The following is an 18,228-nucleotide window of genomic DNA, read 5'->3' as shown; positions in this document are numbered from 1 at the left end:
TCCTCCTCCCCCCCCCCCCGGCCACGTTCCGTTTCCGTCGGGGGTGGGTTGGCCCCCAAGGCACTCAGCGCTGGGCCCCCCCCCCCCCCCCCCCCCCCCCCCCGCGCCTCCTTCCCTTCCTTCCTCCCTCTCTCCCTTTCCTTCCGTATCTCTCTCAATTGCTCTTTCTGTAGCTGCTGGGCTAGGGCAGGAGCAACTGGAAACTCTTTCTCAGGCTCAAAAGAAAAGTGCTCAGGGAGTCTCAGGGCCAGCCTGGGCTGGCTGGGCTGTGGAGGCAGGAGGAAGTTCCCAGCCCTGAGTGCCTTGGGGGCTCCTAGGCTCTGAGGGAAGGCTGGAGCTCCTGGGGCGAGCGCTGCCCTCCGGATCTTCTGCAGAGGCCGGGCCAGCTTCCTAAACTAACTCCCAGACTGAAGGGGAGGGCCGGATCCTCCGGGGGAGCCCAGACGGCGGCTCTGCCAGCCAGCCCCTGTGGTTGGAACTTTCAAAAAGACCAATGTTTCAGCAACTGATTTCTTTTCCAACCCGAACAGCAGACCTTTCTGTCTCTCTTGCATGACTGTGGCTGTGGCATGCAGCCCCAGCCTGAGCAGAAGCAGGATTCCAGGGCTGGGGTTCCATAACACCCAAACCACTGGTCAATTCTGTTAAATAAAATCAAATAAAAAAACACCGTTTTTGGCATCAGGTGGACCCAAAGCTGGTCTCCTGGCATGGAGTTATTGTGTACCTACTGGGATGGGATGTGCACAGCTGTCTAGAGACGAAAAGTCGGAAGACCATTGGGTCAGAGAATCAGGAGACATGGTTTCTCTTTTCAGCTGGTCACTAATTGGCTGTTTGTTTTGGGGCAGGTAGGCAGCCTCTTCTGGGCCTTAGTTTCCTCATCTGTAATGGGAGGGGATCGGACCAAAGGGCTGCGAAAGCCCTGCGCCTTCTGAGCCTCCGGGTCTCTAAGATGTGTATGGAAGCAGAAGGTGCTGGCTCCCGACCCTGGGGAGGCGGAGACTCGGGGTGTTGAAGAGGCAGTCCCCAGCTTCACTGCCCTCTGAAATCCTTGTTCATTTGTTAGCAATGCCCGTAGAGTGCCCTCATCCTTCCGTAGGTTTTGATTTCTGGTACAAATTTCAAACCTCCCGGCAGCTTGCCCTGCCCACTCACACCCCACTCCCTCCGAAGGAGGAAAGCCAAAAGCCTTCTCAGTCATTTATATCTGAGTGTGAATGAAGAAGGTTTAGAAAGCAAGCCTTGACCAGGAGACAGCCTGCCAGACTGGGTTGCAGGTGTTAGCCAGCTCTAGGCAGGAGAGGGTGTGGGATTGATGGAGCAAGGGGAGGAGTCCGTGAGGGGACTGGTGAGAGAAGAAGGCAAGGCAAGGCAGAGAAGGTGTTGTTCTGGTTCTGTATAAGACTTGCCTAAGGTAATGAAGGCTGGCTTCCCTCTACTGAAGGCTTCCTGGGAGCATCCTCTCACTTAACCTTTCCACTCGCCCTATTCTTTAGATGAGGAAACTAAGGTCCGGGGAAGTCACTTGTCAAGGTCACAGAGTCTGTCAATGGTAGTTTATCAGATGTGAAGCCCCTGTGCTTCATGAGCACACATGAAGACATATAATGTCTTTCTCTGCTTCTTGGTGGCCCCTCCAGGGTCTTCCGCGGGGATGGGGGGTGGGTGGGGGGTGGAGCCCATCCCAGCTCCCTACAGAGGCCAGCACCTCCCACTCCTCTGGTAGAGGGACAGGGAAAAACAGAGGAGGACCCTGCTTCTCTAGGATCCTGGCTCCCCGAGACTCAATGGCCCTGGGCACACCTCACAGAAAATACTAGTATATACTAGCAAAGGCTCCTGCATTTGAATAGGAGAGTAAAGACACAGCATTTTGGAGACCCAGTATTTCTGGGGGCCAATTTCAAGTATCATTTTCAGTGCATCAGTTCTTTATTCTCTTCACTGACCTTCATCCTCTTCATCTGACAAGTGAGCTTTTCAAAGCCTTCCTGATCCTGATTTTCGGCTGATAGGCTATTATGGCCCTTAGAGAATCACTCTACCTAAATGTGAAGGCTGCTTGATCTAGGCAATGAGACAATGTCCTTAGGGGCTTGCTTCTCCACGAAGGCCCCAGTGAGCCAGATGAACTCCACAATCCACATCTTAGGGCATCTTAGTGACTGGGGCCATTCTGCCTTTCCTCACTACTGACTTGGAGTAAGAATCGCTCACTGAGGGGTACCCGCAGTGCCCAGAGTTTTAACAAGGTGACTTCCTTTTGCAGATCTCCTAATCCTAGGGGGAGCCCCCTTAGCTTGTGTTCTCATGGCTTCCTGCGCCTTTCCTTTGTTATGGTCAATTGTAATGGTACAGTTATTTATGTAATTATTATTTAATGTCTGTTACCGGCACTGGATTGTAAGTCACCTGCTACAGGGATCCTGCCTGGTTTGCTGGCTGCTGCCGTATCCCTAGTGTCTAATCTTCCTTGGGTGCGTGGAAGGAGGAATCCTCTTCCTCCACAAGTAGCTGGGGTGGGCAGTCTTCCTCCAATACCCCCAGCACAGGAGTGCTCCCCCAATAACAGCTCTTGAGTCCATTCCCCCACCCCATCCCAGGCCCAGGAGAGTGCGTGCTAGCTTTAATGACTGACCTCCTGTGGAAATTTCACAGGCATTTTTATTATGAAAGTATTTTTGTGAAAACACTTCTATATACCACACACGCACTTTATTCTGACTCAGGAGCACCTGCTTCTGCCTCCTTTGCCTGCCTGTCCCCTCCTGTCCCTGGTCCTTATAACTGGCCCTCTTACACCTTTATCCAGTTCTTTATTTCTACGGCCACCACCTTCCCCACATTTATACATTATTAGAACATGCCACGGTACTTTCATTTAGCTTCTCTGAATGCTTGTTGTCAGGAAGTTCTTCCTATTATCTAATCTCAGTTCTTCATGCTACAGTAGAGGCCTGTTTCCTCTTGTTCTGTTCCTGGTGTGGTTTGGAAGCAGCTAGTCACCATCTCTGAGTTGTGACTTTTCTTATATTTGAAGATCAACCTCTCTTCTCTCTCTTCACCACCCTCCATTCCACCCTTAAACTCCTCTTAGATCTATCATCTTCATTCCTTTAACCTGGCCCCACAGCCCCCTGAAGTCCCAGGTTTATCTCTTGCTGGCTAAATAAGTCTTGCTGGCCTTATCTAGACCCTTCACAATTAGAATCCCTTGGATCATGCTGAGCTCTCAGCTGTCACCCGCCTTGCCATTATGGTGGGGACCAGCCGCTCTCAAATGAAAGCTGTTTGGAGGCCCCTGATCAATTTCTTTGCCCCTCTCCGAGGTGTAGCCTCCTTTCCCTTCTGCATTCAGGTTGTTTTTCAGCTGGATGAATATCTGATATTTGCAGCCCAGAAAATTTACACCTTGGGCTCCAGAAAGGAGTGCAGCCTGAAGCTCTGTGTCCCACTGCCTCTGTACAATGAGAAGCATTCATAACTCAGAAGGAGGCCCACAAAGAGAAAGGAAAACCCAGACGACCCTCCCCTTTCTTTTTTCTTTACAGTAAATAATTTACAAAACCAAATTTTCCTCCCCACAGGCTATACCCACTTTATCACCGGTCCCCAGGACCAGCCTTTACACATTTCCATACTGTCATGGACTATTTTTAGCAAAGGATGACATTAAGTACTAGTTGCCCCGTGGGCTTCAAACTCATCTCTTCCTCTTGTCAGAATGCTGTTAGTCCTCCTCTTTTGGACCTGACAGCCACTCACGGCCTAGAGATATTTTCGAGGGTGTGAGGAGCTACCTAATGGTACAACTCCAGGGGCTCCTTAGCAAGTCCTCTGCCCAAAATGTCTCCTTAGGCCTGGTCCCGCTGATTGGAATGAGACCAGGGCTGATGATTTCAGTGTTAGAGATGCATTTCTTTAGCTCAAGGATTACTTCCTCAGGTAGCCTTGTCTGATCCTTCGTTAAACTCTCTGACAGAAGCTTGTTCCTTTTCCCTCTTGGCACTTACTCAGTTTGTAATTATACATTCATTAGTGTGACTGTTTGGTTAATGTCTGTCTATCTCTCCCACTCTGCTGATTATTCCATGATGGCTGTGACCACGTCTCTTGTGAGTTTCCCGTTCTATTCCCTGTGTCTAACACTGAGCCTGGCCCAGGGAAGGTGTGCAAGAAATATGTTTTGTTGACTGAATCTATTCCTGAGTGTAAATGTGAATTCTCCAGAGCACTGGTGGGAAAGGGTATGAGTGTGAGTGCCCAGCATACTAGCTGGGGGAGAGGATCCCAGAAAGCAAGGGCAGAGTGCTGCTATGGTCAGGTGACTTCCTTCCCCAGGTGACTTGAGGCTGGCTCCTTTTGCTACCCCAGCTCCCTCTCCTATCAGCTTGAGGCTTCCCTCCTTCCTTCGCCTTACCCCAGGGCCTTCACTGGTAGGACATCTGGGAAAGAAGGATTTGAGCAAGGTGCAAACAAAGCTAAAATGGCCTCCTGCCGGGCTGCCAGCAACTTTTGTTCAAAGATATTTGGGAAAATTGTGTATATATTCTCATGGCAGCACCCTGACTTGTCCCTGGTCCTGTGATCTACCTCAGAAAGGGCCTGGTGGAGATCAAGGCCAAGGGTGCTGAGATATGAAGCTCCCCGCCGCCCCCCTCAGGCTCCTCTGGTGCCCACCCTGGACTGCCCTCCCAAGCTCAACCCACCTGGTTCCCATGAGCTTTCTCCAGGCAGAAAAGCGAGGTGCCTTCCTGCTCTCAGGCCGCAAAGGCCTTCACCTACCCAGGGCTAGCCTAGGTTCCCGAGGAGAGGGGACTGGGGGCCAGCTCGCCTAGAGTCAAATAAGAGCAATGAGAGGAGGACCAGAGTGGGCCCTCCTCTAGTTCCTGAAGCTTGGTGACTCTGGGTTTCAGTCCAGGAAGAATAGAAAGTGTTCTTGGCTTCTGTCCCCACTCCAGGCCAGCCCCTTCCTACCCATGATCCCTGCTCAACTGGCAAGGATCCCCTTCCCTGTCTCAACCAGAGAGCCCTGCAGCTGCTTCCCACCATGCCAAAGCCAACCCATTCTTACGGCCCTGCTGGAAGCCGCATCCATGGAGAGACTCTCCCTTCCTAGTTTGCTTTGGCAACGCCCAAGCTCCAGACCTGCAGACCCAGGGCTCAGCAAGCTTAAGGCCTTTCCCGCAAGGAGCAGGAGTCCCTACTGGGCCTGCAGTTGCCTTAGGGGAACTGCTTTGTTCCCTGCTGGCCTTGGGGACAGCTTCTCCACCCCTCCAGCTACACCCTTAGCTCCCGACGCCCCATCCTGACTTCTGCCACCTTGCCTGTCTTCTTCAGGGCTAGGCAGGGTAGGCACTCAATAATTCCCCAGTGGGTGCTCGAGCAACAGTGGGCCCTTGGTCAATAACTGATGGCTTGATTGACTGAAGTGCTTGATCACTCAGTCCAAGGTCCATGGAGGGGCTGCCATCATTCATTTCTCTGTGCACCTGGGTTAGCAGAGTATGTTGCCTTCAGACAGAGCAGGGCTTTGTCTTAGTCTGTCTGTCTGTCCATCTTCTTTTTTTTACTGCAATGGACTCTGAACTGGAAGGGTAGGGGGTTTAGGGAAGAGCGAGGGGCTCAAAGCCCAGGTGGTCTCAAGAAAGGGAAATTCTGCACCTCCACCTCAGGCTCCCCAGTATTGACTAGATTCTGGCTGGGATCTGGGGGACTTCCGGGGCCCAGCTCGCCTGAGCCCTGAGATGATGATCTGGAGTCTGTCAGGATTCCTGAGTCTGAGCTCTGGATACGACCAATGTCTGCTGGTAATTTCCACACCACTTTTCTTTTTACTTTGTTTCCCTGTTTCTTCCTCTTTTTCTCTAACCAGAGAGCAGTGTCCCCAACTACCCTCAGCCTGTGAGCCATCTACCCACTGGCAGCACAATGATGGGCTCAGGCAAAGACAAGGGAAAAGAAGAAGAGGAACTCTTGGTTTAGTCACAAACTTGGAGCCAAGGAAGTATTAGATTGATTGGCCTACTCTGTGTTGTAGATAGTCAAATGAACTTTAATTAGAGAAATATGTCAGAGAATCCAGTAAGCCTGACTTTGCTGGGGGCTCAGTTGCACCAAGCCAGGTAATGTAATTTTCAGAACAGGCCAGGAAGAAAGCTAAGAGTCATTGTTCAGGCCAGCCTGGGGACTTTGAGGCTTCATGGAGAATGGACTGGGAATTGGCCTTCTTTTAAAAGCTCCTCCAGCTTGTAGTAAACCCTTCTGCGTGGGGTCCCAGAGCAGTCCCTGAACCAACAAGCAGATACAAAAGGAAGAGGGACTTCTAAGACGTGTCCTAGGGCCCCTCCAGATGCACCAGGCTGTCTCTTTAGCAGTGTAGGATCGGGTGATAGAAGAAGTCGCCCTCCATACCCCCCAACCCCACCCCCGCCAAATGCCCCAAATCACACTAAGTCCACAGCAGCTCACCTGCCTGCTTACATGTCCTGCTGAGTGTGGGCGCTCGGGGGGGATCACCTTTGCAACCTGGTACTTGCCTCTGAGCACACTGCTTGCCTGACATGATAGGGACAGCAGGCTTTTCCTTTGGAAATAGGATGAGCTCTGTAGACCCCAAGCAGGCTTCTAAATGCCTGGCCCCAGGGAAGCCTGCCACTGAGCAAGCAGAAGCTTGATGCCTCAGTAACCTGGCTCGGTTACATAAGGCACTATGCGAGATAATGAGTCAGGGCCCTCAGGCTGGCCTAGGCCCAGCCTAGTCTAGAAGTGAGGCTAAGCAAGGTGAGGGAGGGTTGGGGGGGGGGGGGTAAGCCAGGAAGGAGCCGCTGGAACCACTTCCCTTCTTCTCACCCCCTTCTTCCTCAGGGATAGCAGGCATAGCCAACCAACGGCCTAGACTGCTGACGGGAATCCCGGCCAGACCCCTAAGCTGTGAGCAGCTGTTCTCCATCTCCCCTGAAGAGAAGACAAGAGGAAGTGGGTTGAATACCCAAGGCTATTTCGTGAGTAAATTCTTCCTTCGAGGAAGGATGGGGAAGGTCCCTGTGGGGCTCCGTCCACAAGCAGGGCCCTGATTTCAGGCTGGGCCTATCTGAGGAAAGCGGCTCCCAGAAGAGGAAGGCTGACAGTGTGCCTGGGGCATCACTGACCAAGCCTGCTTCCAGCTCTTGTTTCTCTTCCGGCTAGCGTCTGCGCCATGGGGAGCTTCCCATTTGGTCTCCCATGCAGGCTGGGATCTCACCCCATTTACACCGTTTCCAAAAGGGCAACAGCCACTTTGGAGCAGGGATTTCCAGCTAGAAGGTACAAGTGAATTTGCCTTGCTCTGATAAGAGTCTCTCCTGCCTTGATTAGCATTTGGAAAAGCTTGCTTTCTACTCTCCCAGACCCCTATCTTATTCCCAGTCCAACTCCTTCGCCCAGCTCGGGGTCGGCATGGTAGACAGTGGCCACCCTAAGCTGCTGCCATGACTCCTCATGAAACCCACTTTGAGGCTGAGATCTAGGCTTCTGGATTCAAGCAGCTTCTGTTAGCCCACAGGGTTCTATGGAAGGCCTGCTCTGCCAAAGCTGTGGTCTTACAGTGAAGCCCTAACCCTTGTCCCATTATTGCAGGCATTGGAACAGCACAACATGTCCTAGGCCATTATTGCTGTCTTCATCTAAAAGGGAAATTTCGTCTTTTTGACCCCTGTGGTCATAGAATGCCTTCCCTTGAGTGCACAGAGCACACAGAGTGCTCCACTAAATGGGCCCCAGCTTCAGTCCCACTCAGCATGTTGGCTTCTCTAGGGCTTGAGAGGCGATTGCATGACACCAACCAATTTATTATGTAAACCCAGCCAGCCATGGCAGATTATGCCTTTGTAGTTATCTTGAGGGATGCCTTACATAAGAGGAGAAAGTTCAGGTAGGAGCAGCATCGTGATGAGCAAACAGTGCAACGGCCACCACCAGGTGCAGACAGACAGGGCTGGCCTGGCTCCCCTCCACCGGCCCACAAGGTGGGGGCAAGTGCTCTGCTGGGCTCCATCACTCAGAGGACGGGAGACCCTGGCAGGCTTGGCCAGACGCATCTATCTCCATTTACCCAGACTCCCTGGCCTTCAGGACCTGTCCTGGAAAGGAGCCAACACTCTACCTGGAATTGAGAGCTTGTTAGTTTATCTTTAGAAGTGCAAATACAAGCAGGAGTGTTAACCTTCTCTTTAGGCAGGGAGGGAAAATAAGGTCACCCTGGAAAGAGTTCTTTTCTGAGGTGTGGGCTCACATGGGTCCATTCCTGGCAAACTGGAGCAGTGGGTGAAATTCATGCTCTGTTCTTACCATTTTTCTTTTTTTTTAAAGATCTTATTTATTTATTTATTTATGAGAGAGAGAGAGCGCACAAGCAAGGGGGAAGGGGCAGAGGGAGAGAGAGAAGCAGACTCCCTACTGAGCAGGGAGCCTGAGGCAGGGCTCGATCCCAGGACCCTGGGATCATGACCTGAGCCAAAGGCAGATGATTAACTGACTGAACCACCCAGGTGCCCCCCCCCCTTTTTCTTTAAGAGCACAAACCCTCCAGCTACACCTCCCCAGCTCCCATGCTGCCCAGAGCCCCATGCTGCAGTGGGCCTTCCATGGACGCCAGCCTTGCCTCTTGACCTCTCTTCTCCAAACTTGGCCTTCCCATGTGTCACTCCCATAGAACCCTACTCCCAGTGAGTCGCCTCCCTGAAAGAAGGTCTGATAAATAAATCCACACGAAGTAGTCAAAGATAAGTAATGATATCAAATGTGGCTAAAAGGTATGGCAGCCCTTGGCCATTCATGAAAGGGGCACCCTAAAACCTTTGCCAGCCCCTGATTCATGAGCATCCCAATAGCCCATTGTTTCCCCTATAAAACTTCTATTTCCATCACTTCGTTAAACTTTTTAGAGTTCTTTTCATTGTAATCACCAGCCCTAGCTGCTGACTCAGGGAGGGGGGGTGTTCTCCCCAGAGAGACAGGGACTCAAAAAGATGCCTGTACGCTAGTGTACACGGCAGCATTTTTCACCACAGCCAAGAGGTGGAGGTGACCCAAGTGTCCGTGGACGGGTGAGTGATCAAACAAAATGTGGTTGATCCACACAATGGAATATTATTCGGTCATTAAGAAGGAATGAAGTACTGTCACATGCCACAACGTGGGTGAACCTTGAAAACCTTATGCTAAGTTAAAGAAGCCGGACCCAAAAGGCCACATAGGGTATGGTTCCACTTACATAAAATCCCTAGAGCTGACAAGTTCATAGAGACAGAAAGTAGAAGAGAGGTTACCGGGGGCTGGGGGGGAGGGGAGGATGGGGAGTCAGTGTTTAATAGGTACAGAGTTTCTGTTGGGGTGATGACAGAGTTCTGGAGATGGATGGTGGTGATGGTTGCGCAAGTTCGTGAATGTACCTAATACCACTGAATTGGCTGCTTCAAAGTGGTTAAAACGGCAAATTTTATGTTATATACATTTTACAGCTATATATGTATATGTTACTTACCTACTTCATATACATACATAAAACACATATATATCATACATACATATATCACATACATACACCGGCGAAAGCCTCTTAGCACATGGAATTCACATCTGTGCCTCAAGAAAAAGACAACTTCTTACATGCTGAGATTCTCATGAGGCATTCAGCCCATGACTGTTAAGTTTGCAGATGCATTTGTGTTGTTAACAGGGAATGTGCCTTAATCCAAGAGTGCCTATTCTTTGTCAGACCACTAGGTACTCAGGAAATAGTTATTTTAAATTACCTTGGGCAAGGGAAGGACTTTCGAAGCTTGATACCAAAAGCGAAAAAATCACAAAGGCAAAGAATGACAGGCTTAACCACACAGAAACCCAAAACCTCACTACAGGAAAAAAAACCTCCATCCTCAAAATCAAATGGCAAATTAGTTGACAAAGGGTTGCAATCTCGAATTCGGGGTTTCTCACGGTGTGGTCTGCATACCACTGGTGCCCTGGAAGAGGAGTTTTAGATGGTACACGGATGTCAAACTGGATATTAGAGTATGAATTTAGACACTACTGCAGGCAGGTAGGAGAGTCGTTTTGCGCCTCAAATCACACCATGTAAGTGGCTACGCCCTCGGAGGTCAAATCCAGGAATATACACTTATTAAAATCATTAGTTCTAAGACTCACTTAGAGAAGCGCAAATCATTTGTATGCGAATTTTTCTTGGAAATCTGATCTCTGAATCTCCTATCTTTCCCCTTGCTGCTATATATCAACTCAATAGGGAAAGTTAAAGGAATTAGTACGCGCAAAGCAATTTGACATTTTTGCTATTATTATTTTATTTTTTTAAAAAAAGATTTTATTTATTCATTTAAGTGAGAGAGAGACAGAGAGAGCACAAGCAGGGGGAGAGGCAGAGGGAGAGGGAGAAGCAGACTCCCTGCTGAGTTGGGAGCCCGATGCAGGGCTCGATCCCAGGACCTGGAGATCATGACCTGAGCCGAAGGCAGACGCTTAACCATCTGAGCCACCCAGGCGCCCCTGCTATTATTATTTTCTGAGCATCTAAGTGTGGGAACCAGTTGTTGCCAGCTAGAAGCTTATTAAAGTTAGACAACGAGAGCTTTTAGAGCCAGAAGCAAACTTCGATTCAGAGTGTCTCAGACCACACTGGGCAGGTGCACTTGGGGGCCACAGGCAGAACAGAGCTGATTGAGACGCTTTGGATAAAATCTTAGAAATATATTTGAGGTTACAACATCAATGACAATAACAGACTATGGCAAAAGCTCTCGTTCCAGCTCGCTACACCTTACTGATCAGAGAATTAAGGCCCCTCAAATGTCAACTTTACAAGTTTTTTTCATAGGCTACACTTATTTTAATTTTTTAAAAAGATTTATTTATTTATTTGAGAGAGAGAGAGGGAGAGAGAACAGGAGAAGGGGAGGGGCAGAGAGAGAGAGAGAATCTCAAGCAGGCTCCATGCCCAGCTCGGAGCCCGACATGGGGCTCCATCTCAGGACCCTGAGATCATGACCTGAGCTGAAATCAAGAGTTGGACTCTTGGGGCGCCTGGGTGGCTCAGTTGGTTAAGCAACTGCCTTCAGCTCAGGTCATGATCCTGGAGTCCTGGGATCGAGTTCCGCATCAGGCTCCCTGCTCAGCGGGGAGTATGCTTCCCCCTCTGACCCTCCCCCCTCTCATGTGCTTTCTCTCTCTCTCATTCTCTCTCTCAAATAAATAAAATCTTAAAAAAAAAAAAAAAGAGTTGGACACTTAACCGACTGAGCCGCTTGGGTGCCCCATATTTTATTTTATTTTTTTTACAATTTTTTGTAAAAAAATTTGGAACTTGAACTCACGACCCTGAGATCAAGAGTCTCATGTTCTACCGGCTGAGCCAGCCAGGTGCCCCTCATAGGCTACATTTAAATTGGAAATTTTAGCTGTTTGCCCAGTATATCCTATCTGCCTCCTAAGTTTTCCAGTTTTAGAAGCATATTCAAATGATAAGGCAGTGTCCCTGAATAAAAGGGTGACCAACCATCCCAGTTTCCCTGGGACTGTCCTGGTTTGAACATTGAAAGTCTTGTTTCCCCAGACTGGAGGGTTGGTCACCCTACCTAGTAAGGACATTTTAACCACTTGATTAGTTTCTGGGCTAATATTTACCTCTGCTTAACAATTCTTTCTTCACAGACAATTCTTTATAGTGTCTGATTGATCTTAGGCGGAGTTTTGGCTTTGCTCTTTGCTGTGAGGTATCAGGCAAGTTACTTAATTTTCCCAAGCTTCAATTTCCTTTATTATAAAAGAAAGAAGGGTGACAACAGTACCCATTTCATTGGGTTGGTGTAAGTATTAAGTGAGATTATGCAGATAGAATGCTTAGTACATATTATAAACGTTCAGTAAATGTTAGCTATTAATCTATTGTTGTTAGTTACCTAACACAAGATTGAAGGGATTGTATTTATTTATTTATTTTAAAGATTTTTATTCATTTGCGAGAGAAAGAGAGCACGAGTGGAGGGGAGGGGCAGAGGGAGAGGGAGAAGCAGGCTCCCCGCTGAGCAGGGGCCCCCTGAGGATGTGGGGCTCCATCCCAGGACCCTGAGATCATGACCTGAGCCAAAGGCAGCCCTGTAACTGACTGAGCCACCCAGGCACCCCTAAGGGATGGTATTTAAAACACATCTTCCCACCTGCTCAGCTGGGAGTCTGCTTCTCTCTCTGCCCCTCCTCCCTGCTTGTGAACTCTCTCTCTCAATCTCAAATAAATAAAATCTTAAAAAAAATAAAACACATCTTCCCCTCACCCAGTATTTTAGAGGCACCTTTATATACGAACAAGCTGTGTGCCCACTACCACTGATTCATAGGTATATACACAGCACTGTCCATTGGGACTTCTACCAGGCTAGGAGTAAATGCATGTGGTTCAAACAACAGAAATCACACTTAAATATTAATAAGGATTTTCCAAGACTAGTTTAAAGTTGTAAAATCTTTACAGAGGACCACACCAATAATTAAGCAGTCATCTGGTTAAAAAAAAAAAAAAAAAAAAAACAGTTATTGAGTACTGGCTGTCTAACAAGAAGCCGAGGGAAAACCAAGTGACTGTAAAACACGGTCCTACCCTCAAATTGCTTACACTCTTGTGATCTAAGGATTCCAAGAACTAAGCCAGGAGCCGGGGGCAGGTCAAAGTAGACAAACCAGATAGAAATGAAGAATGTGCCCCACCCTTCCTCCCTGGAATACAGGAGCCCTGGCAGCAGGGGAGTGGGCTGCAGGAGGAGAGGCAGGAGAGTTGCTTTTCTAGAAGAAGCAGCCTTGAAAGTCAACAAATTAAAGGAAAAGGACACCCAGGCGGGAATCTAAAATATCAAATCATTAAATGGAACCGAAGTAAAAGCGATGGCTGAGTTTTGAAGACAGATGCCCAAGGAATAAAGAAGTAAGAAAGAGGAAATTTTCACTTTGGAGAAGGCTGTCCAGCTCAGATACCAGAGAAGTCCTATGACCAGCAATAATGGTCTTCTACTTTGCCAAGGACCATGTCATTCTGGGCAAAACCTAAACCACATTCAGAATCTCCAATCTCTAAGGTCCCAGGGAAGGTCAAGGAAACTGAGACAATGCTTCATCCTTCTAGAACTCTAGGGTTGTTACCACAGGACCCTGTCACTACCCAGCCTCACAGAAGCCTGAGGGCTTGCTGGTCTGCTGCTCAGCTGTCTGGGACACTGAATTGCTCTGGTTCCAGGAGGCATAGGACTCAGGTACATCTTCTCAACCATTCACCCTGCTCCCTCGACCAATGCCCTCAGCACCCTCACCCCCAACCCATAATATTTCCAGGCTTTGCCAAGAACCAAGCGTCAACAGGCAGGTGTCAATGGGAGTAGGTGACGAAGGAGGTTTTTCTATTCAAGAAACCCAGACAACCAGAAAGCATCCCAAGGTGTGGGGCAAGCCAACACTGATCTCAGGCTCTCAGCCTCTTACCTCACTCACCTAGGTCCAACCCTCCTAGGCCCTGAACCTAGGAACCAGAGCTGAGAAAGCGTCCCCTCTTAAACTTCAGCAAGGCCATTTCAGGGCAGTTTCTCTCCCCATAGAAAGAGTACAAATGCTACAGGCGCTCTTTCCAGGTTTTTCTGCCACCCCTCCCCCACCACCACTCTCCTACCATGCGGAGCAGGATTGTTAGGAGCCTGTTAGGGCTTTAGCTGGGCAGGGGCTGCCAGTGTCTGTGGTGTGAATACACTTGTAGTAATCTTTCACCAGAAAGATTCCCTGGAAACCTGTTCCGTATGCGGCCTGGTTTCTTTGAGACAATTGCTGCCTCATGAGAAACAATAAATGAGAAAGGGCTTTGATGGCCTGGAAAATGCCTTGTTCAGATAATGCTAACGAAGTTGGCAGCCCTGCTTGTGGGGCTTCAGAGGCAAACCTGGTCTTAGCACCAAGTGCAGGCAGTTCCTGCCAATGGGATTGCTTTGAAAATTTCCTACGCGTGCTTCACAAAGCCACCCAGTGATTCAAAGAGTCTGTGGGTGCTCAAAATTTCTTACTACCTTGGCTCAACACACCACCTGCCCGCGACCTGGAATCTCAGAACTACAAGGAACCTTAAGAAACCAGAAAGATCAGGGAACTTGCTCAGGTTCGCACACGGAGGTAGAACCGTAACTTGTACCAAAACCCTGGTCTCCCACAGCAGGGTTCTCCTTCTCTTACATAACCTTTGTTGTTGAGAGAATAAGATCCACCCCATACACGCGCGCTTACACACACACACACAGTGTCCTGTCCTGATGGTTCTAAGAACACCAAACCCAGGGCTGGGTGTCCTGCTTCCTCTGCCTCAAAACTGCCTCAGTTGGCTCTTCCCAGGGTCTCAGACTGGAGGACAGCAGCCACCTCGGGTCTTCCCACTGTGTTTCTCCCCTCCCCCTCCCTTCCTTGCCCTTCAGCAGGATTTCTAGGAAGTCTGACCCGCACTCCAACAAAGGGCTGCGAAGACAGGGGTTCATCCACCCACCGGTCCCAGGATGCTCTCTCTGGGGCTGCTTTTAGCCATCACTGGAAATTGAAGGCCGTGATCCATGGAGGAGGTGGGGGTACCCCCATCCAGAGTCTCAAAAAATTCTCACACATGTCTAATTTTTCTTATTCTTCACCCTCCCCCATATCAGCAGCAGCTTAATTTGTCTTGACATTTTGCTTGCCCTCGCTGGCCGTCAGGGCCACTCGGGTAATTTGAAAGCCCTTGCAATTTCAATCCGAGTTTGCATATTTAGAAATGGGCTCCTGAGAAGGGTGGAACTCGGATCCCAGGAGCATCCTGTGGCAGAATCTCCAAAACGGCGGCGGAAACGCGCGCATTTGAGGAGGGGGTGCCGCCGGCTACCCCCAAACCGATCTAGGGCTCTGCCCACCTCCTGGACTCCAGTATTTCCCTAGGCAAGTCTCTGCGGGCACCCTTCAAAATAGGGCTCCCACCTGCCGGGCTTCCCCTCTGCCCCACCGGACTCCAGGTAGCCTAAGGGTCCGAGTCAGGTCGCGGCCACCCGGAGCCCCGCCTCCCCAGTGCTCTCCTCCCCCCGCCACCCCGTGAACGACCCGGTCGCCCCTTCCGTCAGAGGTGAGGGTCTAGCAGAGGCCGGCGCCAGCCGGGACCGCGTGCCCACCCGTATGCCCAGCCACCCACCTGTGGAAGAAGAGCAGGATGGAGAGCATGGTCTGGTCGATGTTGCGGTTGCAGATGCCCTCATTGATCAGGTAGCAGGGGTCCCGCAGCACGGGCTCTAGCGAATCCTGCCGCATTATGCTGTTGAGCTTGTCGGTGTTGAGGTTCTCGAAGATTAGCTTCTCCTGCAGCTGCCGAAAGTTGCTCACGGTGGGGCTGCCCGGGTTGTTGTCCTCTCCGCTGCTGTCGCGCTGGAGCCCGCTCCGGTGGGCCAGGTCCAGGCAGCAGTTGCAGCAGTCGAGACCGACAGGTGAGCGGCAGTCGGTCTTGGGCTGGGCCATCTTCTCAGGCTCGGGGGCCGCTTGGCCCTCGAGGTCAGGGTCGGCTGGCAGGTGCGCGCCCGCCGGGCTAGCCTGAGGGGACTCCAGGGTGTCTGGAAAACACAAGCTGTGAGAAGAGTTGGAAATTAGCGCCCAAAGCCAGCCACCCTCGGCTCGGCCCCCTCCTGGCTGTGCTGCTCTGGGTGCGAATAGAAACAGCTGGACAAACAGCTCTGAGCGGATCCTTCGGGCTCACTTCCTCCTCTTCCTCCTCCTCCTCCTCCCCCTCCTGCAGAGGCTGGGGCGGCCCCCCCCCCCCCAGGTGCCACACGCGGCCCTAGCGCAGTCCCAAGTTTCCCAAGTGTGAGCGGGGCTCGGCGGACCTGTGGCAGCAGGAAGGGCGGGCAGCAGGGCAGAGGGAGAGCCGGGGCGCGCCCTCGCTCCCTCCCTCCTTTGCTCCCTCCCTCCCCGGCTCGCTGGCTCTCCCGCTCTCGGGCTCCCCTGGGCTGTGCCGGCTGAGCGGTGGCAGGAGCCGAGAGCGAGGGAGCGAGGGAGCCAGTGAGCCAGAAGTCAGCACGGGGCTGTGACAGCATGTAAATTACCCCAGGGGGGCCGGCGGAGAACGCTGCTCCGCCGCTTCCCCGGCGGCCGCCTGGGTCCTGCCCCCCCCCCCAAGCCCCCGCCCCCGCCGCCCGCACCCTCGCACCCACGCGGCCGCTCGCACCCTCGCCCCCACGCGGCCGCTCGCACCCTCGCCCGCGCTCCCGGGAACCCGGCCCGGCTCTCCCCCCGTCCGCGCGCCCGGCGCCGCCGCTCGGGCTCTCTGGCCGCTCAGGGCGCATCCTCCGTCAGAAATCTACTCGCGGCCGGCCGGGGACGCCGCGCCACCCCGGTCTCGAGCTCCGCGGGAGGGCAGATGTTCGGCGTCCCACCGAGGACGGGTCCCCCTGCAGGAGAGACGCCGCCCGCGCGAGCCCGTCTCGTCGCTGCCTTAAACCGCCGCCCCGCCACCAGCCTGTTTGGGGGGGGGGTCCTGCCGACAGAGAGAGCGGTTGCCCCCGCGGGGAGTCTGAGAGTGCCCGGCACGCTCTCGCGGTGCCCGGGGGAATGCCTTAAACAAAACTCACGGAAGCACGCTCAAACTCGCCTCGGCTTCTGCCCCCTTCTTCTCACTGATCTTCCCCTCTTTCCCCCACGCGCGCTCTCCTCTCTTCCCTGAACCCCATCTGAGGCGATCTCTGCCCGGGCTTCCGGGAATGCCAGCTCCCCGGGCGGCTTCCCGCTGCCTTGCCCCTTCTCCCTCCCTGGGCTCGCGTCTCCGTTTGCCCTTCCGTCTCTGGGCGCTTCTCCTCCACTCTTTTCCCTTTCTTTCATTTTCTTTCTTTTCCGTATTTCTTTCTTTACCCGTTTCCGTTCTTCGTCCTTTTCTTTCTTGCCACCCCTTTCCTTATTTCTTTTTTCTCCTTCTCTGCATTTCCCCAGTTCCCCGCTCTTCTCCCCCATTCCCCGTCTTCTCCCCTCGTTTTCTTTCTGCCCCCTTCATTTCCCCCGTTCGATTTCCCCCCGCGCGTCCTTCGCCTCAGCACCCCCGCTCTCTCCTCAGGTCTGTCCCTTTCTCCTCACTTCACTTATCTTCCCCTACTTTCCCAAGCTTGCTGCCCCCCTTTTTCCGATCCCCGCCTGCCACCTTAATTCGTCTCTGTCCTCACCCTTTCGAGAGCTGTGGTGAGGAAATGCTCATGGGCACTGGGGGTGGCGTGAACTGCGAGCCGAGGGGTTCTTGGCTCCGAGGAGAGGGTGATTCTGGGGCCGAGGAAAGGTGAAAGGTCAAATCCGTGGAGAGCAAGGCAGGCTGGTTCCTCGGGTCATACCCCCGCGGGCTTTGCGAGATGTGGGCAGGGGCTGGGTGGGCAAGTGTAGGCTTTCAGGGTGGCTCAGGACTCGGGGAATTGGAATACTCTGAAATGGGGAGGATTCAACAATTATTGGCTCCTGAAAAAAAATTCCAAATATTCATGATGTTCAGTTTTCACATAAAACTCAAATGGATTTCAGTTTCACTCAGCGCTCCCCACCCCCCTCCGGCTCGCTTTTTTTTTTTTTTTTTTTTCTCCACAAGCCCGTGGCCCTCGCGATAGAGTAGCGTATACTGCCATCTTGTGTTTCAGCCCTGGAACATTCCGTGCCTCGGTCACGGAGTTCAATCTCTGGGAGACCGCAGAGGTGCCTCCTAGTGGAATCCACACTGCATTGGTTCTGTGAGCGGGAGGAAAACGGAGGCAGATCCATTATGCGAAAAGGGGGCCCCCATGACCGACCTGAACACCCGGACACCAGTCAGGGCCAGAGCCACCCTCTTTCTCGTGGAGCTTCACTTGCCTGAGTCCCTGCAGATTGGGCTTTCCACACATTTGAAATTCCTTCTGGGTGCCACAAGCAGCAGCCCTGTGACTAGGAGCAAAGGGCAGCCAAATAACTCCGTTCCCAGGGCCCTGTGGGTCTTGTGTGGGGGCCCCACCACTTGCGGAAATGGAGGGACCGAGGGAAGAAGGGAGGGCAGTGCTCTCTCTGCTGTAGGGGCCAGAAAACCAGAAATTAGCTGTATCCCTAGCTCCCGACAAGATCCCAGGATCAGAAATAAAGAGGCTTTTGGAGGTCACTGACCAGACCTGCAGAACTGACAGCATGGTCCTTATG

At 51.9% G+C, this 18,228-nt stretch overlaps 1 protein-coding gene across 6 annotated transcripts in view; it reads right to left on the bottom strand.

Moving 5' to 3' along the window:
• Positions 1-17,306, bottom strand: part of TSC22D3 (TSC22 domain family member 3) — a 63,728-nt gene extending 46,422 nt beyond the window's left edge. The window contains exons 1-2 of one of the 6 annotated variants that reach the window (XM_032392755.1): positions 17,241-17,306; positions 15,233-15,658 (exon numbers count right to left, since the gene is read on the bottom strand). In XM_032392755.1, the coding sequence (XP_032248646.1) occupies positions 15,233-15,658; positions 17,241-17,272 (458 nt within the window). In that variant the 5' untranslated portion in view covers positions 17,273-17,306. The other 5 variants (XM_032392759.1, XM_032392754.1, XM_032392764.1 and 2 more) reach the window with 5 other exon arrangements.
• Positions 17,307-18,228: the final 922 nt, after the last annotated feature.

The sequence above is a fragment of the Phoca vitulina genome, unplaced genomic scaffold, assembly GCF_004348235.1.
Source record: "Phoca vitulina isolate PV1807 unplaced genomic scaffold, GSC_HSeal_1.0 scaffold69, whole genome shotgun sequence".
Lineage (NCBI taxonomy): Eukaryota > Metazoa > Chordata > Mammalia > Carnivora > Phocidae > Phoca > Phoca vitulina.
Note: the sequence above shows the minus strand (reverse complement) of the source record. Positions and strands in the feature narration are given on the sequence as shown.